Raw genomic sequence first — 26,776 nt, forward strand, 5'->3', positions numbered from 1 at the left:
CGGTCCGCCCTGGTGTCGGTCCGCCCTGGTCCGTCTGTCAGTCGGTCCGCCTGGTCCGCTCTGTCAGTCGGTCCGCCTGGTCCGTCTGTCAGTCGGTCCGCCCGGTCCGCCTGGTCCGTCTGTCAGTCGGTCCGCCCTGGTCCGTGTCTGTCAGTCGGTCCGCCCTGGTCTGGTCTGGTCAGTCTGTCAGTCTGTCCGCCCTGGTCCGTCTGCCGTCGGTCCGCCTGGTCAGTGTCTGTCAGTCGGTCCGCCCTGTCTGTCTGTCTGTCAGTGGTCCGCCCTGGTCCGCCTGTCAGTCAGTCCGGTCCGTCCTGGTCCGTCTGTCAGTCGGTCCGCCCTGGTCCGTCTGTCAGTCTGTCCGCCCTGGTCTGTCTGTCTACCCTGGTCTGGTCTGTCTGTCTGTCTACCCTGGTCTGTCTGTCTACCCTGGTCTGGTCTGTCTGTCTGTCTACCCTGGTCTGTCGGTCCGCCCTGGTCCGTCTGTCTGTCTTTCCACCCTGGTCTGGTCTGGTCTGTCTGTCTGTCTACCCTGGTCTGGTCTGGTCTGTCTGTCTGTCGCCTGGTCTGGTCCGCCCTGTCTGTCGGTCCGCCCTGTCCGTCTGTCCGGTCCGCCCTGGTCCGTCTGTCAGTCTGGTCCGCCTGGTCCGTCTGTCAGTCGGTCCGCCCTGGTCCGTCTGTCAGTCGGTCCGCCCTGGTCCGTCTGTCAGTCGGTCCGCCCTGGTCCGTCTGTCAGTCGGTCCGCCCTGGTCCGTCTGTCAGTCGGTCCGCCCTGGTCCGTCTGTCAGTCGGTCCGCCCTGGTCCGTCTGTCAGTCGGTCCGCCCTGGTCCGTCTGTCAGTCGGTCCGCCCTGGTCCGTCTGTCAGTCTGTCCGCCCTGGTCTGTCTGTCTACCCTGGTCTGGTCTGTCTGTCTGTCTACCCTGGTCTGTCTGTCTACCCTGGTCTGGTCTGTCTGTCTGTCTACCCTGGTCTGTCGGTCCGCCCTGGTCCGTCTGTCTGTCTTTCCACCCTGGTCTGGTCTGTCTGTCTGTCTACCCTGGTCTGTCGGTCCGCCCTGGTCCGTCTGTCTGTCTTTCCACCCTGGTCTGGTCTGTCTGTCTGTCTACCCTGGTCTGTCTGTCCACCCTGGTCTGTCGGTCCGCCCTGGTCCGTCTGTCAGTCGGTCCGCCCTGGTCCGTCTGTCAGTCGGTCCGCCCTGGTCCGTCTGTCAGTCGGTCCGCCCTGGTCCGTCTGTCAGTCGGGTCCGCCCTGGTCCGTCTGTCAGTCGTCTGTCCGTCTGTCAGTCGGTCCGCCCTGGTCCGTCTGTCAGTCGGTCCGCCCTGGTCCGTCTGTCAGTCTGTCCGCCCTGGTCTGTCTGTCTACCCTGGTCTGGTCTGTCTGTCTACCCTGGTCTGGTCTGTCTGTCTACCCTGGTCTGGTCGGTCTGTCTGTCTACCCTGGTCTGGTCGGTCTGTCTGTCTACCCTGGTCTGGTCGGTCTGTCTGTCTACCCTGGTCTGGTCGGTCTGTCTCTACCTGTCTGGTCGGTCTGTCTGTCTAGGTCTGGTCCTGTCTGTCTGGTCTGGTCGGTCTGTCTGTCTACCCTGGTCTGGTCGGTCTGTCTGTCTACCCTGGTCTGGTCGGTCTGTCTGTCTACCCTGGTCTGGTCTCTGTCACCCTGGTCTGTCGGTCTGTCTGTCTACCCTGGTCTGGTCGGTCTGTCTGTCTACCCTGGTCTGGTCGGTCTGTCTGTCTACCCTGGTCTGGTCGGTCTGTCTGTCTACCCTGGTCTGGTCGGTCTGTCTGTCTACCCTGGTCTGGTCGGTCTGTCTGTCTACCCTGGTCTGGTCGGTCTGTCTGTCTACCCTGGTCTGGTCGGTCTGTCTGTCTACCTGGTCTGTCTCTGTCTGTCTACCCTGGTCTGGTCGGGTCTGTCTGTCTGGTCTGGTCGGTCTGTCTGTCTACCCTGGTCTGGTCGTCTGTCTGTCTACCCTGGTCTGGTCGGTCTGTCTGTCTACCCTGTCTGGTCGGTCTGTCTGTCTACCCTGGTCTGGTGGTCGGTCTGTCTGTCTACCCTGGTCTGGTCGGTCTGTCTGTCTACCCTGGTCTGGTCGGTCTGTCTGTCTACCCTGGTCTGGTCGGTCTGTCTGTCTACCCTGGTCTGGTCTGTCTGTCTGTCTACCCTGGTCTGGTCGGTCTGTCTGTCTACCCTGGTCTGGTCGGTCTGTCTGTCTACCCTGGTCTGGTCTGTCTGTCTACCCTGGTCTGGTCTGTCTGTCTACCCTGGTCTGGTCTGTCTGTCTACCCTGGTCTGGTCTGTCTTGTCTGTGAACTGTTAACCCTGGTGCTTGTTCTGTACTTCAATCCTACTCTTATTTTTTCTTTCTTTAATCTTGCATATCCTTAGTGCAATTTCCACTCACCATCCATCTTGTCCTCCACTCCTCTCTCCTTAACCTCTGGAACAGCAGCCCCCTCTGCTGCCACGGGAACCACTGCTTCAGCAACTGGGGCCGCCGGCTCACCTAAACCACATGGTCAAAGGCCAGGTGTCCAACACATCTACAGCCAATCAAATCACCGAGAGCATCTGAGATGATTGAATGTTCTGGATAAAGACCAGTCATACTCACGTTTCCCAGCAACCTCTGGGGCTTTGGCCGCATCAACCAGCGCCTGCTCAGCCACCACATCCTTCCCAACAAGCATTGGGGCAATTTTCTCCACTTGCTCTAGGGGTGGGACTTCCTGTTTCTTCCCCGCCCCCGGGTCAGGCTTCTCCAGCACCGCATTGGACTGCACCTCTGCTCCTCCCACCTCCACTTCCTCCTTTTTCACCAACAAAGGAAGTTTCTCCTCCTCCTCTCCTCCCTCTTTATTCTTCACCTCTTCCTGGTCCGCCACTCCCTGACCCTCAGACTCTTCTCCTCCCGCTGCAGGTTGGTTCTCCTCCTCCAGCTCTGCGTCATTCTTCCTCTTCTCTATCTGGACCTCATCATGGGGGATGGGCGGCTCGTGCCGATGGGCCTCCCCGTCAGGTACCGCCACACCTGGAGGAGGGGGAATACACACAGCTATAACAAATGAAGTTTCAGGTGTTGCTGTAAATAGTATTCTGACAAACAACCCATCACTAATAGATTATTGCTTTTCTTCTATGTTCTAGTCTAGTGGATTCCCCCTGGTTCTATAGCGTTCCCCTTGGTTCTAAAGCGTTCCCCCTGGTTCTAAAGGGTTTCCCCTGGTTCTAAAGGGTTCCCCCTGGTTCTAAAGGCCTGGTTCTGTACCTGCATCAGGGCGGTCCAGCTGCACTTCCTCCTCCTCCTCCTTCCTGTCTGGAACTCCTTGTTCAGGTCCTTTGATCTGGGGGGGATCAGCCTGTTCCTGCTGTCTCTCTACTGGATGGACTGGCTCTAAAACAGCAGGGGCCTTATGCCTCTCCACCAACACAGGCTTCACCTCAGGCTGTTTCGCTACCACCGGCTTCTCTACTGCTGGGAAGGAACAATTTGTTTGTATGTGTAAGAGCCACTAGATGGCAGCAGAAATCTAAGCTATAAAGAGATGCAACACTAATACGGACCTACAATACAACCTAAGAGAATGAGAAGGGGACAGAGAAGACAGACAGCGACAGAGAGCGAGTGAGACAGCAAGCGAGACAGACAGCAGACTCTGGGGCTTTGGTCGCATCAACCAGCGCATGCTCAGCCACCACATCCTTCCCAACAAGCACCATTTTCACTGGGGCAAGTTTACTTCCTGTTTCTTCCCCGCCCCCGGGTCAGGCTTCTCCAGCACCTCATTGGACTGCACCTCAGCTCCTCCCACTTCCCAAGTGAGCGAGCGACACAGTGAGCGAGCGACACAGTGAGGAGAGAGACAGAGAGAGCTAGGGAGAGAGACAGAGAGAGCTAGGGAGAGAGACAGAGAGAGCTAGGGAGAGAGACAGAGAGAGCTAGGGAGAGAGACAGAGAGCTAGGGAGAGAGACAGAGAGCTAGGGAGAGAGACAGAGAGCTAGGGAGAGAGACAGAGAGCTAGGGAGAGAGACAGGGACCCATGCTTCCGTTATCATTCATCTGCAATAAACAGGAAACAGGTGTGGAAGGAAGTGGATGACTGTATCAGTCAAAGGGAGAGAGAGATAAAGAAAGAAAGACAGTGAGAGGTAGAGATGTAAAGAGGAGAATGGAAGGAAGGATGAGGCTGTGTGAACTGTCCTTGCTCCAGTGTGTGTAACTCTCTCTCATTTTTATGACCCCCCCTCTTCTCTTACCCAAACCCCTAACCACCCCAAACCCCGGCCCTCCTGTCTCACTCATCTCTCCCCTCATTTCCTCTGTCTGTTCCTCTGAATCGTCTCCCTCCATCTTATCCCGTTACAGGAAAGAGATAGCAGGCATTTCAGCTGCCCAGGAGAGGGGGAAAGAGAAGGAGAGAGGGAAGAGGAGAGAGAAAATGAAGTAGGAGAGGGGGAGAGCTAAATGGGTGTGGGGGGGGGGGAGAAACCACCGGAGTTTGAAGAGCATCACTCTGGATCCATCAATGTCAAAGGCTGCCCCTCTTATCCTCTATCCAGTCTGTCTAGCTGTCTGTCAGTCAAACATTCAATATATTCCCGCATTGATAAAGGAATTTATATGACTAAAGTATTCCACCCTGAAACGGTATAACTGTGTGAAATGTATTAGAATTATAAGGCTATAATAATGTGTTAAGAGTCATAATTCAACCATGTGTGTGACTGGGCCATTGTCTTACTATTTTGCAATATGAGCTGGGTAGACAATCAAGGACAACTGAACTGTCGACTTGTGATAAAGATGAACCATGTTGCAGAAGGGTGATAAACAATGTATGTTAACTTTGGAAAAAATACAGCCCACCTAAAGAGAATGGAGTTTCTACTGATGTGAGTTCTTGTCTGTGTGTGTGAGGTATAAAAGGCTATGTGCATTTTCAGATTACTCTCTGAATAAAGGATTGATCTATTGCAGACTGAGGACTTAGTCCAATTCTTCATTAACCAGGGCCTTACAAACCTCTGGGAATTGGTCAAAGCTATAAAATAGTTCAGTTAGAACATTGGGATAAAAATTCTCATGACATCCATTTATCTGCAGTTCCATCTTTCTTTGTTTTAAGATTTCTTTGACCTTTTGGCTCTTGGTCTCTCTACTCTCACCAAAACTGACATCAAAATGTGATCCTTGGAGTTCGGAGCATCTCAGACTTAGAACTGAATAGAATAGCTGACTCAAGGAAGGAACATTGTAATATGGTCCATACCTTTCAGTAAATCAGCCATGTCAGGAAGGACTCTCAAGATGGCACTCTTGTCAGCTGCAGGGGGAGGAGGGGCATGCTTGGGGGTGGAGTCACTGGCTGAGATTGACACCGTGGTGAAGGTGCTGACCAGCAAGATCCCTAACCCAACCCACAACACCAACTTTAGAGAGAGAGAGAGATGTTGGTCAGTGATGAGATTAGTTGAGATAATGCATGTATGTATGTTTGTACAGTAGGGCAAAAAAGTATTTAGTCAGCCACCAATTGTGCAAGTTCTCCCTCTTAAAAAGATGAGAGGCCTGTAATTTTCATCATTTCAACTATGACAGAAAAAATGAGAAAAAAATCCAGAAAATCACATTGTAGGATTTTTAATGAATTTATTTGCAAATTATGGTGGAAAATAAGTATTTGGTCAATAGCAAAAGTTTCTCAATACTTTGTTATATACCCTTTGTTGGCAATGACAGAGGTCAAACGTTTTCTGTAAGTCTTCACAAGGTTTTCACACACTGTTGCTGGTATTTTGGCCCATTCCTCCATGCAGATCTCCTCTAGAGCAGTGATGTTTTGGGGCTGTTAATGGGCAACACGGACTTTCAACTCCCTCCAAAGATTTTCTATGGGGTTGAGATCTGGAGACTGGCTAGGCCACTCCAGGACCTTGAAATGCTTCTTACGCTTCACAGTAGGTATGGTGTTCTTTGGATGCAACTCAGCATTCTTTGTCCTCCAAACACAACGAGTTGAGTTTTTACCAAAATGTTCTATTTTGGTTCCATCTGACCATATGACATTCTCCCAATCTTCTTCTGGATCATCCAAATGCTCTCTAGCAAACTTCAGACGGGCCTGGACATGTACTGGCTTAAGCAGGGGGACACGTCTGGCACTGCAGGATTTGAGTCCCTGGCGGCGTAGTGTGTTACTGATGGTAGGCTTTGTTACTTTGGTCCCAGCTCTCTGCAGGTCATTCACTAGGTCCCCCCGTGTAGTTCTGGGATTTTTGCTCACTGTTCTTGTGATCATTTTGACCCCACGGGGTGAGATCTTGCGTGGAGCCCCAGATCGAGGGAGATTATCAGTGGTCTTGTATGTCTTCCATTTCCTAATAATTGCTCCCACAGTTGATTTCTTCAAACCAAGCTGCTTACCTATTGCAGATTCAGTCTTCCCAGCCTGGTGCAGGTCTACAATTTTGTTTCTGGTGTCCTTTGACAGCTCTTTGGTCTTGGCCATAGTGGAGTTTGGAGTGTGACTGTTTAAGGTTGTGGACAGGTGTCTTTTATACTGATAACAAGTTCAAACAGGTGCCATTAATACAGGTAACGAGTGGAGGACAGAGGAGCCTCTTAAAGAAGAAGTTACAGGTCTGTGAGAGCCAGAAATCTTGCTTGTTTGTAGGTGACCAAATACTTATTTTCCACCATAATTTGCAAATAAATTCATTAAAAATCCTACAATGTGATTTCTTTTCTCATTTTGTCTGTCATAGTTGAAGTGTACCTATGATGAAAATTACAGGCCTCTCTCATCTTTTTAAGTGGAAGAACTTGCACAATTGGTGGCTGACTAAATACTTTTTTGCCCCACTGTATGTATGTATGTATGTATGTATAGTTGAAGTCGGAAGTTTACATTCACTTAGGTTGGAGTCATGAAAACTCTTTTTTCAACCACTCCAAAAATGTATTGTAAACAAATTATAGTTTGGCAAGTCGGTTAGGACATTACTTTGTGCATGACATAAATAATTTTTCCAACAATTGTGTACAGACAGATTATTTCACTTATAATTCACTGTATCATAATTCCAGTGGGTCAGAAGTTTACATACACTACAAGTTGACTGTGCCTTTAAACAGCTTGGAAAATTCCAGAAGGCTAATTGACATAATTTGAGTCAATGGGAGGTGTACCTGTGGATGTATTTCAAGGCCTACCTTCAAACTCAGTGCTTCTTTGCTTGACATCATGGGAAAAATCAAAAGAAATCAGCCTTTTTATTTTTATTTTACCTTTATTTTACTAGGCAAGTCAGTTAAGAACAAATTCTTATTTTCAATGACGGCCTAGGAACAGTGGGTTAACTGCCTGTTCAGGGGTAGAACGACAGATTTGTACCTTGTCAGCTCGGGGATTCGAACTTGCAACCTTTCGGTTACTAGTCCAACGCTCTAACCACTAGGCTACCCTGCCGCCCCAGCCTAGACCTCAGAAAAAAAAATTGTAGACCACAAGTCTGGTTCATCATTGGGAGCAATTTCCAAATGCCTGAAGGTACCACGTTCATCTGTACAAACAATAGTACGCAAGTATAAACACCATGGGACCACGCAGCCATCATACCGCTCAGGAAGGAGATGTGTTCAGTCTCCTAGAGATGAATGTACTTTGGTGCGAAAAGTGCAAATCAATCCCAGAACAACAGCAAAGGACCTTGTGAAGATGCTGGCGGAAACAGGTATGAAAGTATCTATACCCACAGTAAAACGAGTCCTATATTGACATAACCTGAAAGGCCGCTCAGCAAGGAAGAAGCCACTGCTCCAAAACCGCCATAAGAAAGCCAGACTATGGTTTGCAACTGCACATGGGGACAAACATTGTACTTTTTGAATAAATGTCCTCTTCTCTGACGAAACAAAAATAAAACTGTTTGGCCATAATGACAATTTGGAGAAAAAAGGGAGGCTTGCAAGTCGAAGAACACCATCCCAACCGTGAAGCACAGAGGTGGCAGCATCATGTTGTGGGGGTGCTTTGCTGCAGGAGGGACTGGTGTGCTTCACAAAATAAATGGCATCATGAGGGAGGAAAATTATGTGGATATATTGAATCAACATCTCAAGACATCAGTCAGGAAGTTAAAGCTTGGTCGCAAATGGGTCTTCCAAATGGACAATGACTCCAAGCATACTTCCAAAGTTGTGGCAAAATGGCTTAAGGACAACAAAGTCAAGGTATTAGAGTGGCCATCACAAAGCCCTGACCTCAATCCATAGAAAATTTGTGGGCAGAACTGAAAAAGTGTTTGTGAGCAAGGAGGCCTACAAATCTGACTCAGTTACACCAGCCCTGTCAGGAGGAATGGGCCAAAATTCACCCAACTTATTGTGGGAAGCTTGTGGAAGGTTACCTGAAACGTTTGACCCAAGTGAAACAATTTAAAAGGCAATGCTACCAAATACTAATTAAGTGTATGTAAACTTCTGACCCACTGGGAATGTGATGAAAGAAATAAAAACTGATATAAATCATTTCCTCTACTATTATTCTGATATCTCACATTCTTAAAATAAAGTGGTGATCCTAACTGAACCAAAGACAGGGAATTTTTACTAGGATTAAATGTCAGGAATTGTGAAAAACTGAGTTTAAATGTATTTGGCTAAGGTGTAAGTAAACTTCCGACTTCAACTGTGTGTGTGTGTGTGTGTGTGTGGTACCTGTGCGGTGAGTCCATTCTTCTGTATCTTTCTGTAGATGAGGGCAGGGCAGATGAAGCAGATGAGGGAGCCCATGGTGGCTCCAGTCAGACCCAGGATGGTCTCCACTACAGAGGGAGTAGCATAGACAAACATTAAGTCACACAATCCACTTGCATGGCTAAAGCCACATACTGCCAGTGTACCACATGAGTCTACGTGTCAGCCAGGTAACAATCCTCATTCTACTCTTCCACGCTCCTCATTCTCTCCATGTCTTCCTGCACCTCCTCAACTTTTTCCAGACAGACAATGGCTAAGCATTCCTATTCAATCAGAAGTCAGAATCCCCATGGCCCCGTTCCAACCCATCTGGCCCATGGCCCCGTTCCAACCCATCTGGCCCATGGCCCCGTTCCAACCCATCTGGCCCATGGCCCCGTTCCAACCCATCTGGCCCATGGCCCCGTTCCAACCCATCTGGCCCATGGCCCTGTACCAAATGAAGCAGAAACCTACCCCCCTTAATCTAATCTAGCACAAGCTTCACTCTCAGACCCTGTGTTTCAAGCCAGTACCAATCTCTCCTCCTGGGGGGGCTATGAACCAGAGAGGGTGTGTATGTTTTGTGTGGGGGGGGGGGGGGGGCTATGAGCCAGAGAGGGTGTGTGTTTTGTGGGGGGGGGGGCTATGAGCCAGAGAGGGTGTGTGTGTTTTGTGGGGGTGTGGGGGGGGCTATGAGCCAGAGAGGGTGTGTGTGTTTTGTGGGGGGGGCTATGAGCCAGAGAGGGTGTGTGTGTTTGTGGGGGAGCCAGAGAGGGTGTGTGTGTTTTGTGGGGGGCTATGAGACAGAGAGGGTGTGTGTGTTTTGTGGGGGGCTATGAGACAGAGAGGGTGTGTGTGTTTTGTGGGGGGCTATGAACCAGAGAGGTGTGTGTGTTTTGGGGGGAGAGCTATGAACCAGAGGGTGTGTGTGTTTTGTGGGGGGGGGGGGGGGAACCAGAGAGTGTGTGTTTTTGTTTGTGGGGGGGGCTATGAGCCAGGGAGGGTGTGTGTGTTTTGTGGGGGGCTATGAGCCAGGGAGGGTGTGTGTGTTTTGTGGGGGGTTATGAGCCAGGGAGGGTGTGTGTGTTTTGTGGGGCGGGTTATGAGCCAGGGAGGGTGTGTGTGTTTTGTGGGGGGGCTATGAGCCAGGGAGGGTGTGTGTGTTTTGTGGGGGGGCTATGAGCCAGAGAGGGTATGTGTGTCTGGGTGTCTGAGAAGAGAGAATAATAGCTCTATAAAAGGTGTGATTTAAGGAGTGGGTTAGAGTGTGACATTCACTGAGTCGTAAACTCATATTCACACAGCCTGTGCTACAATGCACAACACAACACACACACCTTAAAGACCTGCAGTCACACACACACAGTCGCACACACACACACACCATTGGGGATGAGGATGCCTCCCAGCATGGTTCCGAAGACGATGGCGAAGGTGATCATCTTAAAGCGCATTGGAGGCATGTACCCCCCTGCAGTAAACGTCCCATCCTTCTGCTGAGGGACAAAAAGAGGGGCGAGAGAAAGAGTCATTATAACAGTGTTGTACAGTAAAGCTTTTCCAGGTTAGGTCATTATAATATCATATCACTGTTCACAGTGTGTCTCCGTGTGTTTGGATTTACTTTCTTTGTGGGGACCAGATAGTAAAACAAGGACAACAGTGGGTCCCCACAAGGAAACAGACTATTTTGAGTTTGGAGGTTAGATTCAGAGTTCGGGTTACAATTACAGTTTCGGTTTAGGAGTTAGGATTAAGTTTATAGCTCGGACACACCGGTGGGATTGTCAAACGTTTGCCTGCCGACAGTACTTAGCACCTCTGAATAGTGTCAGCAGTCAATCTCTTTTGTGTCCACACAGCAAAGATCTTGAAGTCGTCAGCCACTCAGCCTTGTTAAAATACTCCAAACCAGAAGGTGGCAGTAGCATTGTTGGGCAATGCATGTCTGTGTCTGTTGCTTCATGGTTTAGTCAAATGTTAGATACGCTAATGTTGCTATTGTTATAGAAAGCCTTTGTTGATACTGGCCAAAAGGCCACAGCTAGATAACTAGCTAGCAAGATGACAAATAAACTATTTAATTAATTCTCCACAATCGCATACAGCCCGTAGATACATGTTTAGCTAGCTAGCTAACGTTAGCTAAATTGTTAACATGATACGCTTGCTAGCTAGGTTAAGACACCGCATTGACTTTCGGCAGCCAGCTACAGGCCGCTGCTTCATGCAAACAAATCAATTGTGATTGCTATAGTGGCGAGATAGCTAAAGCATTTAGTGTTGTGTGCATTGTGCTGCACTTACCACCCCTTTCATTTCATATGAAGTGTGCGACTGCCTTTCTCAGTTATCAAGGTAACGTTAGCTAGCTAGCTCACAAACGAATAAGTTAGTGCACATAATCAAACCGAACAATTTTTTATTTTTATTTAAGCACAAAAATCCTTAGCTAGATATAAAGACTTGCTCTAGAATTTGTTTTATTATGCAGCTTTGTTTAAATTAGAACGATTCGAATGAAAAGGGTGGATTGTAGGGGAAAATGGGCCTTCTTTTCCCCTTTTCCTTGTCACTTCTGTCAGCTCCTCCACGTGGAGGTTTGTGCGCTTTGATTGTCTCAAAGTCAAGTTATAGGCCACTGCCGAGAACTGCGATTCTACAAGTAGAAACTTCAGGTACGTCGGTACACAGCAGCTACCTATTTTTATTCTAGCAAGAGAAGGAATGGCCTCCTACTGTGCTAAGAGCCTATTGGCACTCAAATTCTCAAGTGAATTTCATGCTTTAGGGAAAATAGAATTTTGAATGGGAATAAATTGTTTGGTCTCCACAAAGACAGTAAAATAAACGTGTGCGTGTGTTTGCGTGTTAGGGCTGGGAATTGCCATGGGCCTCACGATATTATCACGATACTTAGGTGCCGATATGATATGTATTGTGATTCTCACGATTCTATATGTATTGTGATTCGACACTGTGATTTTACTGCGATTCGATGTTCCAAATATATTGCTGCTGCAGAGAGACAAGAGATGGCCTACAGAGCTAAGCTATGAAGGTACAAGCTAGCGCAAATATATTGTTGCAATATTGTCAAAAAGATACATCGTCAAAAACAATATTTCGATATCTAACGGTATGGATCCCCCCCATCACTAGTATGTGTGTGTGTTGGTGTGTGTTAACCTGCATGTGTGTATATAGTCACCTGTTGTTCGAACAGCATGGTGTTGACTGCCTGTCTACAGGGCAGTATCATCATGGGAAAGCCCACCGCCACGGACATCATGAAACCCACCCGGATCATCTTAGTCACCGGGTTAGAAGGGAAGTTCATCAGAACGTTACCGGCTATGTCCTCCGTGAAACTGACGTAGCCAAAGAATCCCACCTAGAGAGGAGAGGATGGAAGGGTTCATAAGAAACGGAATAGAGCTAAGCACAGGAAACATTTGGTTAATTCTGCTTTCCAACAGACACTGGGAATCAAATTCAACTTTCAGCAGAACAATAACCTAAAACACAAATATGCACTGGAGTTGCTTACCGAGACAACATTAAATGTTCCTGAGTGGCCTAGTTATAGTTTTGACTTAAATTGGCTTAAAAAAACGGCTGTCTAGCAATGATCAACAATGTGCACATATTATACAATCCAGGTGTGGAAAGCTCTTAGAGACTTACCCAGAAAGACTCACAGCTGTAATCACTTGTCAAAGGTGATTCTAACATGTATTGGCTCAGGGGTGAGAATTCTTATGGAAATTAGATATTTATGCTTTTAATTTTCAGTAAATGTGCAAAAAATTCTAAAAACATCTTTTCACTTGGTCATTATGGGATATTGTGTGTAGATGGGTGAAAAAACAACGATAATTTTTTCAATTTTCAATTCAGGCTGTAACAACAAAATGTGGAATAAGTCAATGGGTATGAATACTAACTGAAGGCACTGCAACACACACCTAAACCATCGTATAGAACAATGTACTGTACTAAGCGGCGAAGACATCGGGATAGGTAGTGACATCATCAGCGTGCACCACTCACCGTGATGTAGAAGGTGGTGACGACATTGAGGGAGGTGGTGAAGATGGTGCTCATGCGTTTGATGGAGGGCTCGTCCAGACTGTCGTAGGTAGGCAACACCTGCCTGTAAACAAACAACCAGCCCACAAGCTACAGCTGCCACATCAGACTGGACCGGAGAGCTCAAGTTTCAGGACAAACTTTATAGGCTACTAGAAAAGTAAAGAGTCAAGACTTTGTGGATTATCAAATGTTTCAGGGGTCTTAAGATAATCATTTTATCTAAATCTAAAATATTCTAGGCAGAGAACAAGACAGACAAGGCAAACCATGAGGGTAAAAAGGTGAATTCTGTCTGATAGTTCAGATCTCTAGTCATTATAGATGATTAGATTGAAAAGTGAGGATCAGGGGTGAAATGATTTGTCCAATGATTGCACTCAAAACGGAAACAATTTCCAACGAAAATGAGAGTTTATATTTAACAAATGTAGGTAGGTCCCTCCCTGTTTTGTACCGTTTGGTTCAGTCTGGTTTCTAGTGAATACACCCCAGCATGTATCATATCACATAGAACACATGCTAAACAGATGTCATAGAGAGAACAGCTGATTTCACAAAAAGTATGTTGTATTTCCATGATCTGGTAGGTAGAGTGTGTGAGAAAGACTTGTGTGTGCGACACAAGTGCGTGCGTGTGTGTGCGACACAAGTGCGTGCGTGCGTGTGTGCGACACAAGTGCGTGCGTGCGTGAGAATGAGTGGACACTTTACTGCACTGTATGTCAGTGCTGGTTATTATCTCTGAGAAACAAAGAGAGAAGGGGCTGTCTGTCATCGAGCAGCACTGTCAAAGATCAGGGCAGCAGCACTGTCAAAGATCAGGGCAGCAGCACTGTCAAAGATCAGGGCAGCAGCACTGTCAAAGAACAGGGCAGCAGCACTGTCAAAGAACAGGCCAGCAGCACTGTCAAAGAACAGGCCAGCAGCACTGTCAAAGAACAGGCCAGCAGCACTGTCAAAGAACAGGCCAGCAGCACTGTCAAAGAACAGGCCAGCAGCACTGTCAAAGCACTGTTAAAGAACAGGCCAGCAGCACTGTTAAAGAACAGGCCAGCAGCACTGTCAAAGAACAGGCCAGCAGCACTGTCAAAGAACAGGCCAGCAGCACTGTTAAAGAACAGGCCAGCAGCACTGTTAAAGAACAGGCCAGCAGCACTGTCAAAGAACAGGCCAGCAGCACTGTCAAAGAACAGGCCAGCAGCACTGTTAAAGAACAGGCCAGCAGCACTGTTAAAGAACAGGCCAGCAGCACTTTTAAAGAACAGGCCAGCAGCACTGTTAAAGAACAGGCCAGCAGCACTGTTAAAGAACAGGGCAGCAGCACTGTAAAAGAACAGGGCAGCAGCACTGTAAAAGAACAGGGCAGCAGCACTGTAAAACAAGCCTGTAAAAGGGGAACTTACAGGCCTTCTACTTTACACCTAGTGCTAGCCATAGTTAGAGCATTAGAACGTTTCTTGGCAGTCTTTTTTGCACTTACTCATGTGTGTGTGTGTGTGTGTGTGTGTGTGTGTGTGTGTGTGTGTGTGTGTGTGTGTGTGTGTGTGTGTGTGTGTGTGAGAGAGAGGGGAGGGAGAGAATACAGTTACTGTGTCTCTACTGCATTCTCTCCCTCTGTGGTTTTTATGAGTGTGCAGCACAGTCCCAACGGTGCTTTTCCTTGACGCCTGTTTAAACTCAGGAACTATTCCATCTTATAGCCGAGGGCAAATCAAACAGCTTACGGGAACTAGACCTCAAACCTGTACATTCTCTCAATAGATCGCATTCCATTGTTTTTCATTCCATTTACACCGTCTGTAAAATAGTCCAATGGATGTTTTTTCATTTGGTTCAAACCATCAAGGTCTGTAAAACAGCTTTCAATACACATTTATTTGTGCTATTCCTGCTAGTAAAATTGAAAGTGATAACTGAAACTAGCACCCAAGCACATGGGAAGAGTTAAACACATATTGTCTTCATATTGCTTATCTTGTTTTGTTTGAATCCACAGCAGTATCACAGACGAACATTTTCATTAGTGTTCGTCTATTCTATGACTGCTCAGTTTCATAACTCTAGTCTTGTTGGTTAATACTGATGTTAAATCATGTTGTAACTGAACGTAAACAGCTTTAATAAAGGTCATAAAAAGTATATGTGTTGAAAGCTGTTTAAATCAGTGTGTCGTAAGATGGCCGCCGTCCAGTGGTCTGATTGGTGGTTTGGCTGGAGCAGCGCTCCGCTCGCTGTTTCTCCATTGGCCAGAGGGCCCTGCCAAATACCACTCATCACCGCCAGACTGCGACAGGCCCACACGTGCATGCACACAGGGACGAGTGTGCGCGCTCACACACACACAGATGAGAGCAGTGTTACCTCGGTGAGATAATTATTAAAGCCTCGTTCCAGCACCAGCCAGCCTCACCCATCCAACACCTACCTCACCCTCCCCCACCTCACCCAAGCACCTCCATACTCACATTCAACTCCTTAAAAAGACACTTCATACATGCAAACCTCCAGTGCGCGTCCCAAACTAAGTTAACCCCAAAATCACAACCCAGTGCAACCCCAACACACCCCTAACCACAACCAGAATCCCCACCCCTTCCCCTCTGCAGCTCAGGCACCACGGGGATGACAGAAGAGAGGAGGCAGCGACAGAGCATGCAGATGGAGGCGAAGGAGGAGGGATGGATGGTGGGAGGGATAGAGGAATGGGTGGATTATGCCGTAGAGGGGGGAGACTTTGCTTCTCAAGATCTCCAATCAACATCTCGTATTCAGGCTTCTCTTCAACAGCCAAACTAACCAGCAAACTATGACGTTGTAATAAAACAATAGATTTCCCGGGGCGAGAATGCAGCTCTTGAAATTCATACCGAAACAATATTCTGCACTTTGTTAGACAGATCCACTTACAGCACTGTGTCCAGAAGTAGCAGTAACTGGTGGAAGGACAGGGAATGAAGAAGCCAATTGGTCAAGCGTGAAGCTGTGAAAGTGCAACAGCAAATCAGCAAACTCCCCTACAAACATCACCCTAACTCTCCGCCCAAAAACTCTGTCTCCATCCCCTTGCAGACTAGCCACCCCTATAGCCTTGGGGTGCAATCGCAAATTCACTCTGGCTATCTACTCTGGCTATCTACTCCAATTTCAGAGGACTCTCATCTGAGTGTGCCAGAGAGCAGAATAACTGATGAATTTAAGAACGTGCAACACCCGTTGAATATGGCCAGTGTCAGTAAACGTCTGCACATTTTTTTAAATGAAATTGTTGCCAGCAGCACAGTTACAGTCACTAGCACATTTCAACATATTAGGTGCAGCATGGATCACCACCTGAACTATCAAGTCCATTCTACCCGTTATTGTTCTGTCTCTAGACTCTACATCCTGGTCATGTTCTAGGTTGAAGATGACAAAGGCGAGACAAGAGGGTTCTAATATCCCATAACACTTTGCAACAATTGGTTTAGCTATGCTTGTAGTTCTCTGCGGTGCTGGTAGTTCGCTGCGGTGCTGGTAGTTCACTGCGGTGCTGGTAGTTCGCTGCGGTGCTGGTAGTTCGCTGCGGTGCTAGGAGTTCGCTGCGGTGCTAGGAGTTCGCTGCGGTGCTGGTAGTTCGCTGCGGTGCTGGTAGTTCGCTGCGGTGCTGGTAGTTCGCTGCGGTGCTGGTAGTTCGCTGCGGTGCTGGTAGTTCGCTGCGGTGCTGGTAGTTCGCTGCGGTGCTGGTCCCAGAAATCTTTTTACTTCTCAAAAATCTTCCACATTGAATCATAACTTGTCCTAACCTTTATTATCTTCAACCTAGGTCATGTTCAATTGGCACAAAACAGGACCTTTTAAGACGTATTGGTAGGTAGGTACCCCTCCATTTGAAAAAGGCGGTGTCTCCCATTTTTATGCCTAATGAACACAACCCCTATCCTATCACCCTTTCAGGGACCAGGATACAATACGTGCTACGGGATACGATTCGTTACCAATGCGCTGGAAGGGCGGAGAGGGACTGGCAGGTACTTACGACTGACAGGCGAAGGCCATGCCACAGATAGGGAGGCAGCAAAAGATGCCGTCCCAGCGCACCATACTGACCCGCCCCAGCCAAAAGCCACTGAGTAGCCCGTGTTTGAATGAGGACAGCACCATCTGAGGGAGGGAGGGAGGGAGGGAGGGAGGAGAGCAGGGGGAGTTACGGCATGAACCAAAAGAGGAGGAGGAGAGAAGCTGAGGGCCTGTCTGATCATGAGTGAAAGAATGAAAAGGGGAAGAACTAGAGAAAATAAATTTGAACAAAATAAAAACATTAGACAGAAGACGCCATGCTGATAAAAACAATTTTGCTCCTGCTCTAATAATGCTGTGACGATATCAGATTCATCGTCTCTGACCTGTTAGAGATTTACACAAGCCCAATGCCCAGCTAGTACATTTACATTACATTTAAGTCATTTAGCAGACGCTCTTATCCAGTACGGGCTGCACGATTAATTTCATTTTAAATCGGGATTGACATGCGCAATATCCATATGACAAGAGGCTGCGATAATACCAAACAGCCATCTGTAACACCCATTTCTCTTTACTTTCATTTATTGCTCCAGTTGACAGAGTTCTCTCGCTGTCACTCAAGCAGGAAGTGCCTTGTGCTCCAGATTCACTTTGCATGCATTGACCAACAACAGAATGCAGTCAACAGATTGTTCCAAACAAGAACGATGCAGCTTTCCACTTCACTTCTTAATATAAATACATGTTTTCTATATTATACTGTTTGTGTAACTTGCCCTTTGAAAAGCACTAGTTAGTTGGTCTTAGCAATCTGCAAATATGACTAAAGAATTTATGTTCGTCCCTACTGCTTGGGCTCCCGAGTGGCGCAGCGGTCTAAGGCACTGCATCTCAGTGCAAGAGGCGTCACTACAGTCCCTGGTTCGAATCCAGGCAGTATCACATCCGGCCGTGATTGGGAGTCCCATAGGGCGGTGTGCATTTGGCCCAGTGTCGTCCGGGTTTGGCCATCATTCTAAATAAGATTTTTTTCTTAACTGACTTGCCAAGTTAAATAAAGGTTAAAAAAATTATGCTAAATCCACTGAGATAGGGTCAATCTTGCTAGCAAACTTTTCCTCTACTACAGGCCGATACCAGTGGTGGAATATACCAGCATTGTTTGTGCAACAGCTTGTTCTTCATCAGATAGGAAAAGGAGAAGAACATTCTAAAATCTTTGTCTGAATGTACCCATGTACACGGAGTATACAGAACATTAAGACCATCTCCCTAATGTTGAGTTGACTCCAATGCTTCCCTCAGTTGTCAAGTTGGCTGGATGTCCTTTTGGGTGGTGGGCCATTCTTGATACACACGGGAAACTGTTGAGCGTGAAAAACACAGCAGCGTTGCAGTTCTTGACACAAACCGGTGTGCCTGACACCTACTACCATACCCCATTCAAAGGCAGATTCATCTTTTGTCTTGCCCATTCACCCTCTGAATGGCACACATACACAATCCATGTCTCAAGGCTTAAAAATCCTTCTTTAACCAGTCTCATCTACACTGATTGAAGTGGATTTAACAAGTGACATCAATAAGGGACCATAGCTTTCACCTGGATTCACCTGGTCAGTCTGTCAAGGAAAGAGCATAATGTTTTGTACACTCAGTGTATATACATCTAATAAGGGTCACATGGGATACACTGACCAACCATTCGGTTCCTACTCTGTCACAAACATCTTCTCCCTTACTTTTTCCATTCGCTGTCAGGCCAAACCGTATTCCAACCAGAGAATTAGAATGATCATTCTATTTATATGATTCCAACGGTTTACCCAAATCGCAATTGGATTTTTTTGCCCATATCGTGCAGCCCTAAAAACTATAACGCAGAATGTTAAGACTGATCAAGAAATGAAATACAGTGGGGCAAAAAAGTATTTAGTCAGCCACCAATTGTGCAAGTTCTCCCACTTAAAAGGATGAGAGGCCTGTAATTTTCATCATAGGTACACTTCAACTATGACAGACAAAATGAGAAAAAAATCCAGAAGATTTTTAATGAATTTATTTGCAAATTATGGTGGAAAATAAGTATTTGGTCAATAACAAAAGTTTCTCAATACTTTGTTATATACCCTTTGTTGGCAATGACAGAGGTCAAACGTTTTCTGCAAGTCTTCACAAGATTTTCACACACTGTTGCTGGTATTTAGGCCCATTCCTCCATGCAGATCTCCTCTAGAGCAGTGATGTTTTGGGGCTGTTGCTGGGCAACACGGACTTTCAACTCTCTCCAAAGATTTTCTATGGGGTTGAGATCTGGAGACTGGCTAGGCCACTCCAGGACCTTGAAATGCTTCTTACAAAGCCACTCCTTCGTTGCCCAGGCGGTGTGTTTGGGATCATTGTCATGCTGAAAGACCCAGCCACGTTTCATCTTCAATGCCCTTGCTGATGGAAGGAGGTTTTCACACAAAATGGCCCCATTCATTCTTTCCTTTACACGGATCAGTCATCCTGGTCCCTTTGCAGAAAAACAGTTCCAAAGCATGATGTTTCCACCCCCATGCTTCACAGTAGGCATGGTGTTCTTTGGATGCAACTCCGCATTCTTTGTCCTCCAAACACGACGAGTTGAGTTTTTACCAAAAAGTTATATTTTGGTTTCATCTGAACATATGACATTCTCCCAGTCTTCTTCTGGATCATCCAAATGCTCTCTAGCAAACTTCAGACGGGCCTGGACATGTACTGGCTTAAGCAGGGGGACACGTCTGGCACTGCAGGATTTGAGTCCCTGGCGGCGTAGTGTGTTACTGATGGTAGGCTTTGTTACTTTGGTCCCAGCTCTCTGCAGGTCATTCACTAGGTCCCCCCGTGTGGTTCTGGGATTTTTGCTCACCGTTCTTGTGATCATTTTGACCCCACGGGGTGTGATCTTGCGTGGAGCCCCAGATCGAGGGAGATTATCAGTGGTCTTGTATGTCTTCCATTTCCTAATAATTGCTCCCACAGTTGATTTCTTCAAACCAAGCTGCTTACCTATTGCAGATTCAGTCTTCCCAGCCTGGTGCAGGTCTACAATTTTGTTTCTGGTGTCCTTTGACAGCTCTTTGGTCTTGGCCATAGTGGAGTTTGGAGTGTGACTGTTTAAGGTTGTGGACAGGTGTCTTTTATACTGATAACAAGTTCAAACAGGTGCCATTAATACAGGTAACGAGTGGAGGACAGAGGAGCCTCTTAAAGAAGAAGTTACAGGTCTGTGAGAGACAGAAATCTTGCTTGTTGGTAGGTGACCAAATACTTATTTTCCACCATAATTTGCAAATAAATTCATTAAAAATCCTACAATGTGATTTTCTGGATTTTTTTCTCTCATTTTGTCTGTCATTGTTGAAGTGTACCTATGATGAAAATTACAGGCCTCTCTCATCATTTTAAGTGGGAGAACATGCACAATTGGTGGCTGACTAAATACTTTTTTGCCCCACTGTATGTATTTCTGAGGGGCAGATGTTTTTGATCGGTACGGCATTTACGGTGTGTATCTGCTTCCCATATTGAGCTCCAGAGGACCAGAGAGAGAGAGCTCCAAGAGCATCCTCCACATCAGAAGATGGTAGTTGAGGGGGGCAGAGGTTGAGCAACAACTGTAAACCCCATTAGACACCTCCCAACCATAGACACCAGAAACACAAACAACCTAAAGAGTAACTTTGAAGAGGGGACAGGAAATGGAAATGCGAGGACTGGAGATTAAGAGGGAGGAGGCTATTAGTGGGGGAGAGTTGAATTTCTTCCCCTTAGCGTTGGAGTTGATAGCTTCCCCCAGGTCGGAGTTCAAGGGTCCTTTCCATGGTTACTTACGGGTGACAGCAGAAGGTGGTGGCGATAATGGGCAGGCACTGTATGACGCCCCTGACCCGCCACAGATGAACATGCTCGAACCAGGAGCCTGAGATCAGGCCGTAACGCAGAGAAGACATGACTATCTACAGCAGCCAGCCAGACAGCAGTCAGCAGCAACATAAGAGAGTAAGGTAGAGAGAAACAGTCGCAGAGAGTAAGGTAGAGAGAAACAGTCGCAGAGAGTAAGGTAGAGAGAAACAGTCGGAGAGAGTAAGGTAGAGCGAAACAGTCGCAGAGAGTAAGGTAGAGAGAAACAGTCGCAGAGAGTAAGGTAGAGAGAAACAGTCGCAGAGAGTAAGGTAGAGAGAAACAGTCGCAGAGAGTAAGGTAGAGAGAAACAGTCGCAGAGAAGGTAGAGAGAAACAGTCGCAGAGAGTAAGGTAGAGAGAAACAGTCGCAGAGAGTAAGGTAGAGAGAAACAGTCGCAGAGAGTAAGGTAGAGAGAAACAGTCGCAGAGAGTAAGGTAGAGAGAAACAGTCGCAGAGAGTAAGGTAGAGAGAAACAGTCGCAGAGAGTAAGGTAGAGAGAAACAGTCGCAGAGAGTAAGGTAGAGAGAAACAGTCGCAGAGAGTAAGGTAGAGCGAAACAGTCGCAGAGAGTAAGGTAGAGCGAAACAGTCGCAGAGAGTAAGGTAGAGAGAAACAGTCGCAGAGAGTAAGGTAGAGAGAAACAGTCGCAGAGAGTAAGGTAGAGAGAAACAGTCGCAGAGAGTAAGGTAGAGAGAAACAGTCGCAGAGAGTAAGGTAGAGCGAAACAGTCGCAGAGAGTAAGGTAGAGCGAAACAGTCGCAGAGAGTAAGGTAGAGAGAAACAGTCGCAGAGAGTAAGGTAGAGAGAAACAGTCGGAGAGAGTAAGGTAGAGAGAAACAGTCGGAGAGAGTAAGGTAGAGAGAAACAGTCGGAGAGAGAGTAAGGTAGAGAGATACAGTCACAGAGAGTAAGGTAGAGAGAAACAGTCACAGAGAGTAAGGTAGAGAGATACAGTCACAGACAGGAAGGTACAGAGATACAGTCACAGAGAGGAAGGTAGAGAGATACAGTCACAGAGAGGAAGGTAGAGAGATACAGTCACAGACAGGAAGGTAGAGAGATACAGTCACAGAGAGTAAGGTAGAGAGAATTGGAAAGGAGGTGTCGGCAAGGAGTCGGCAAGGAAGGGAGGGAGTCAGGAACGACAGTGAGAGAGAGAGAAGGAAGGAGGAGAGGAAGGAAGATACATCACAGTTAGAGGGTTAGTGGTCTGGACCAGGGTGGGCGGTGGTCGGGGCCAAGACTGGGTCTGGTTCTAATCCCAGACACCACAGTACTCCAACTCACAGTGGTGTTCAGTAGAGATGTCATGGTTTTACTACAGGAGGTTGGGGCAGAGCACATGATAGCACTACGAGGCTATACTATACTACAGTAGCAGTACTAAAGGCTAACTGTGTAAGCAGTGCAAACACTACAGAAATAGACAGTGACAACAAAATTAACAACAATAACACTCCCAACCTCAATTCATTTCACACAATGGGGTCAAAGAAAATGCAAGGGAGTCACACTGTCCACATCCGTTATTCTGTCAGTGTGAAACAGGAGAAGAAAGTTAACACATATCATCAAACTTGGTATTAGAAAGAATGAGTCATCTATTGAGTTACATTTCTGTAAGTAAAACTCTGAACATTTACCCCATCTGAACAGGACTCTCTTTTACACCAGGCAGTCCTGTACCCCTACCCGTTCCCCGCTGTGGTTTTGGTCTCACCGTGAACATGAAGAACGTGTAGAACATGAGGGCCATGGCAGAGAAGGACTGGATAGATGACATCATGTTCCTCAGCAGACTGAGAGGCAGTACGATGAACAGAGACACCGCCATCAGCAGCAGCACACGGAAACCAAATGACACCTACAGAGGGCGGGACACAAGCTCTAACCAATCCTATCACACATACAGTCAGTTCAAACCAATCAGCAACAGTACATGGAAATGTTCAATTGAATGTTTGCTACGTTGTGGAACGGTTTGTACTGAACGACACATTTCCCCAAAACCTCTTGTACATTCTTGAATAGACCTTGAGGTATTATTGCTCCTTTTGTTGGGCGTGGCTGGGTGATGGCTGGGCGATGGCTGGGCGTGGCTGGGTGTGGCTGGGTGTGGCCGGGCGTGGCTGGGTGATGGCGGGGCGTGGCTGGGTGATGGCTGGGCGTGGCTGGGTGATGGCTGGGTGATGGCTGGGCGTGGCCAGGCGTGGCTGGGTGATGGCTGGGTGTGGCCGGGCGTGGCTGGGTGATGGCGGGGCGTGGCTGGGTGATGGCTGGGCGTGGCTGGGTGATGGCTGGGCGTGGCTGGGTGATGGCTGGGTGATGGCTGGGCGTGGCTGGGTGATGGCTGGGCGTGGCTGGGTGATGGCTGGGCGTGGCTGGGTGATGGCTGGGCGTGGCTGGGTGATGGCTGGGCGTGGCTGGGTGATGGCTGGGCGTGGCTGGGTGATGGCTGGGTGATGGCTGAGCGTGGCTGGGTGATGGCTGGGCGTGGCTGGGTGATGGCTGGGTGATGGCTGGGCGTGGCTGGGTGATGGCTGGGTGATGGCTGGGTGATGGCTGGGCGTGGCTGGGTGATGGCTGGGCGTGGCTGGGTGATGGCTGGGTGATGGCTGAGCGTGGCTGGGTGATGGCTGGGCGTGGCTGGGTGATGGCTGGGTGATGGCTGGGTGATGGCTGGGCGTGGCTGGGTGATGGCTGGGCGTGGCTTAAAGTAATGAGTGAAGTATGTAAATTGCAGCGTTCCCCAACCTACAACCTCCCAGTTTTTCAACTGGTAGTTAAGTACAGCACCGTTTCCGTTTAATTTAACAAATACATTTTTTGGTGCTGAACGCAGCCCTGGGGAGGGTGGGACAGGAAACTAATCAGACCAATCATATCACACGGTCAGTTCTGAGAGTGTACATCCAATCAGAGCATTTAGGAATGTTTATGTATTGTTTATGATGACATTCTAATTTGTCTATATGCAGGTGATTTATGATGTGCTGTTCATATGTAAACTAGGTTACGGAAAAAGGGATTGTATTCTCTGGTTCTATTCTCTGATTGTATTCTGTAACTCAAAAAACTCATGACTCCTACCGGTAGGCCCAACAACTGGGCAAAGAAATTAGAGCCCAGGTCAGCGATGACGACATAGAAGGCAATACAGGTCCCCAACATCAGACCTATCATACTGTAGAGAGAAAGAGACAGAAAGAGTGACCACGAGAGAGAGGGGACGAAGTGAGAGAGATTCAGACAATAGCGAGGCTCTAAAGACAAGATATACAGTGCATTCAGGAAGTATTCAGACCCCTCAATGTTTTCCACCTTTTGTTACGTTACAGCCTTATTCTAAAATTGATGAGGGGGAAGGAAAAAATGTAATCAATCTACACACAATACCCCACAATGACAGGTTTTTATACATTTTTGCAAATTTATATATATATAAAAAAAATGAATTATTTTTTTATTTTTTTACACAACTCCCCCCCCCCCCCAATTTCACGGTATCCAATTGGTAGTTACAGTCCTGTCTCATCGCTGCAACTCCCGTATGGATTCAGGAGAGGCGAAAGTCAAGAACCGTGTCCTCCGAAACACAACCCAGCCGAGCCGCACTTCTTCTTGACACAACGCTCGCTTAACCCGGAAGCTAGCCGCATCAATGTGTCAGAGGAAACAACGTAAACCTGGCGACCATGTCAGCGTGCATTGCGCCCGACCCGCCACAGTAGTCGCTAGTGTGCGATGACACAGGAACATCCCTGCAGGCCAAACCCTCCCCTAACCGGACGACGCTTGGCCAATTGGGCGCCGCCACAATGGGTTCCCAGTCGCTGCCGGCTGTGACAGAGCCTGCATTCGAACAAGGATCTCTAGTGGCACAACTAGCACTGTGATGCAGTGTCTTAGACCACTGCGTCACTTGGGAGGCCCTGAAATATCACATTTACATGAGTATTCAGACCCTTTACTCAGTACTTTGTTGAAGCACCTTTGGCAGCGATTACAGCCTTGAGTCTTCTTGGGTATGACGCCACAAGCTTGGCACACCTGTATTTGGGGAGTTTCTCCCATTCTTCTCTGCAGATCCTCTCAATCTCTGTCAGGTTGGATTGGGAGCGTTGCTGCACAGATATTTTCAGGTATCTCCAGATGTTTGATCGGGTTCAAGTCCGGGTTCTGGCTGGGCCATTCAAGGATGTTCAGATACTTGTCCCGAAGCCACTCCTGCGTTGTCTTGGCTGTGTGCTTAGGGTCGTTGTCCTGTTGGAAGGTGAACCTTCGCCCCAGTCTGAGGTCCTGAGCAGGTTTTTCTCAAGGATCCCTCTGTACTTTGCACCGTTCATCTTTCCCTCAATCCTGACTAGTCTCCCAGTCCCTGCCACTGAAAACCATCCCCACAACACGATGCTGCCACCACCATGCTTCTCCAGGCGTTACAATTGCAATTCAGGCCAAAGTGTTCAATCTTGGTTTCATAAGACCAGAGAATCTTGTTTCTCATTGTCTGAGATTCCTTTAGGTGCCTTCTGGCAAACTCCAAGCAGGCTGTCATGTGCCTTTTACTGAGGAGTGGCTTCCGTCTGGCCACTACCATAAAGACCTGATTGGTGGCACGCTTTAGAGATGGTTGTCCTTCTGGAAAGATCTCCCATCTTCACAGAGGAACTCTGGAGCTCTGTCAGCGTGACCATTGGGTTCTCCCCCGATTGCTCAGTTTGGCCGGGCGGCCAGCTCTAGCAAGTGTCTCAAGGAAGGTTCCAAACTTCTTCCATTTAACTTAGGGATAGGCGTCCCATCAACGGGACAGTTGTAAGTCATGCTGCGCCTTGTGTCATGATCGCAGATTTTAGAGAAACAACAAATGTTGGTACCTAGAAGTGTCTTATTTCGGCTAAAAGCTTAAATTCTTGTTAATATAACTGCACTGTCAAACTTACAGTAGCTATTACTGCGAAATGCTATGCTAATGCTAATAGCCATGCTATTGTTTGAGGAGAGCCCCTAACAAAACACTTTTTTCACTGCAATAGGTTTGATAAATTCACCTCTGAAGGTGAAATGTGTACTTCCATTCTAAAATCTTGCTCTGATTTATCATCCAAAGGGTTCTAGAGATAAAAATTAGTGTCGTTTTGTTTTCTTTGTTTTCATATCCTAAAAAAGGTCCATGTAACATGCACAATCGATTTTCTATGTCCACTCATTCAATTTGCAAAGAAAGGAATCTGTGAAAATCTAACCCTAAATGTTGCTTCAACCAGCCAAATCATGGCCGATGATGCGGGCGGTCTTCACTTGAACGACTCTAACTTTGTCAAATAAGCACCAAATCGGGGTCAAACAAAGCTAGCTAGATACTCCCATAATGCCCAGCTCATTGGCTATCTGGAAACCCTGTATATGTTGTAAAATGTAGCTACTAACCTTGTACGACAGCATGCCTTTTCCTTTCGGACAAATATTGTAAGAATATTCAGAGTTATAAAGTTATGAAAACTGGTTGTTTTGCAAATGTTGAACTTATGACTACTAATACTGGAAAAGCTAAATCAAAGGCCCAAGTATACAGATTTGACGATATTCTTGCAGAAAAATGTAATATGAATGCAAATGTCTCCCTGACATTCTGCCCAAATGTACCTGGGTGACACTAAATGTCACGTAGCTTATACTTCAAGTTATCCATCTGAAACTTCGCACATACACTGCTGCCATCTTGTGGACACCATCACAATTACAACCAGAGTGATGACTGGAACGGGGACCTCTCTTGCATTTCAAAGATGGTGGTAGAAAAAAAAAAGTGTTTTCAATTTTTATTTTCTTCTATCAGATCTAGGCTGTTATATTCTCCTACATTCAATTCACATTTCCACAAACTTTAAAGTGTTTTCTTTCTTTTGGTACCAAGAATATGCATATCCTTGCTTCAGGACCTGAGCTACAGGCAGTTAGATTTGGGTATGTCATTTAGGCAAAATTGAAAAAAAAGGGGTCTATCCCT

The 26,776-nt window shown here is 47.2% G+C and overlaps 1 protein-coding gene across 1 annotated transcript in view; it reads right to left on the reverse strand.

The window, feature by feature from the left end:
* Positions 1-26,776, reverse strand: part of LOC115115476 (putative sodium-coupled neutral amino acid transporter 10) — a 51,831-nt gene that overhangs the window by 12,862 nt on the left and 12,193 nt on the right. Inside the window, 11 exon segments of the mRNA XM_029643965.2 lie at positions 2,400-2,501; positions 2,610-3,026; positions 3,264-3,470; positions 5,267-5,426; positions 8,716-8,822; positions 10,124-10,235; positions 11,951-12,133; positions 12,793-12,895; positions 20,698-20,822; positions 22,490-22,633; positions 23,860-23,953. Of these exon segments, the coding sequence (XP_029499825.2) occupies positions 2,400-2,501; positions 2,610-3,026; positions 3,264-3,470; positions 5,267-5,426; positions 8,716-8,822; positions 10,124-10,235; positions 11,951-12,133; positions 12,793-12,895; positions 20,698-20,822; positions 22,490-22,633; positions 23,860-23,953 (1,754 nt within the window).

Source organism: Oncorhynchus nerka, linkage group LG28 (genome assembly GCF_034236695.1).
Source record: "Oncorhynchus nerka isolate Pitt River linkage group LG28, Oner_Uvic_2.0, whole genome shotgun sequence".
Taxonomy (NCBI): domain Eukaryota; kingdom Metazoa; phylum Chordata; class Actinopteri; order Salmoniformes; family Salmonidae; genus Oncorhynchus; species Oncorhynchus nerka.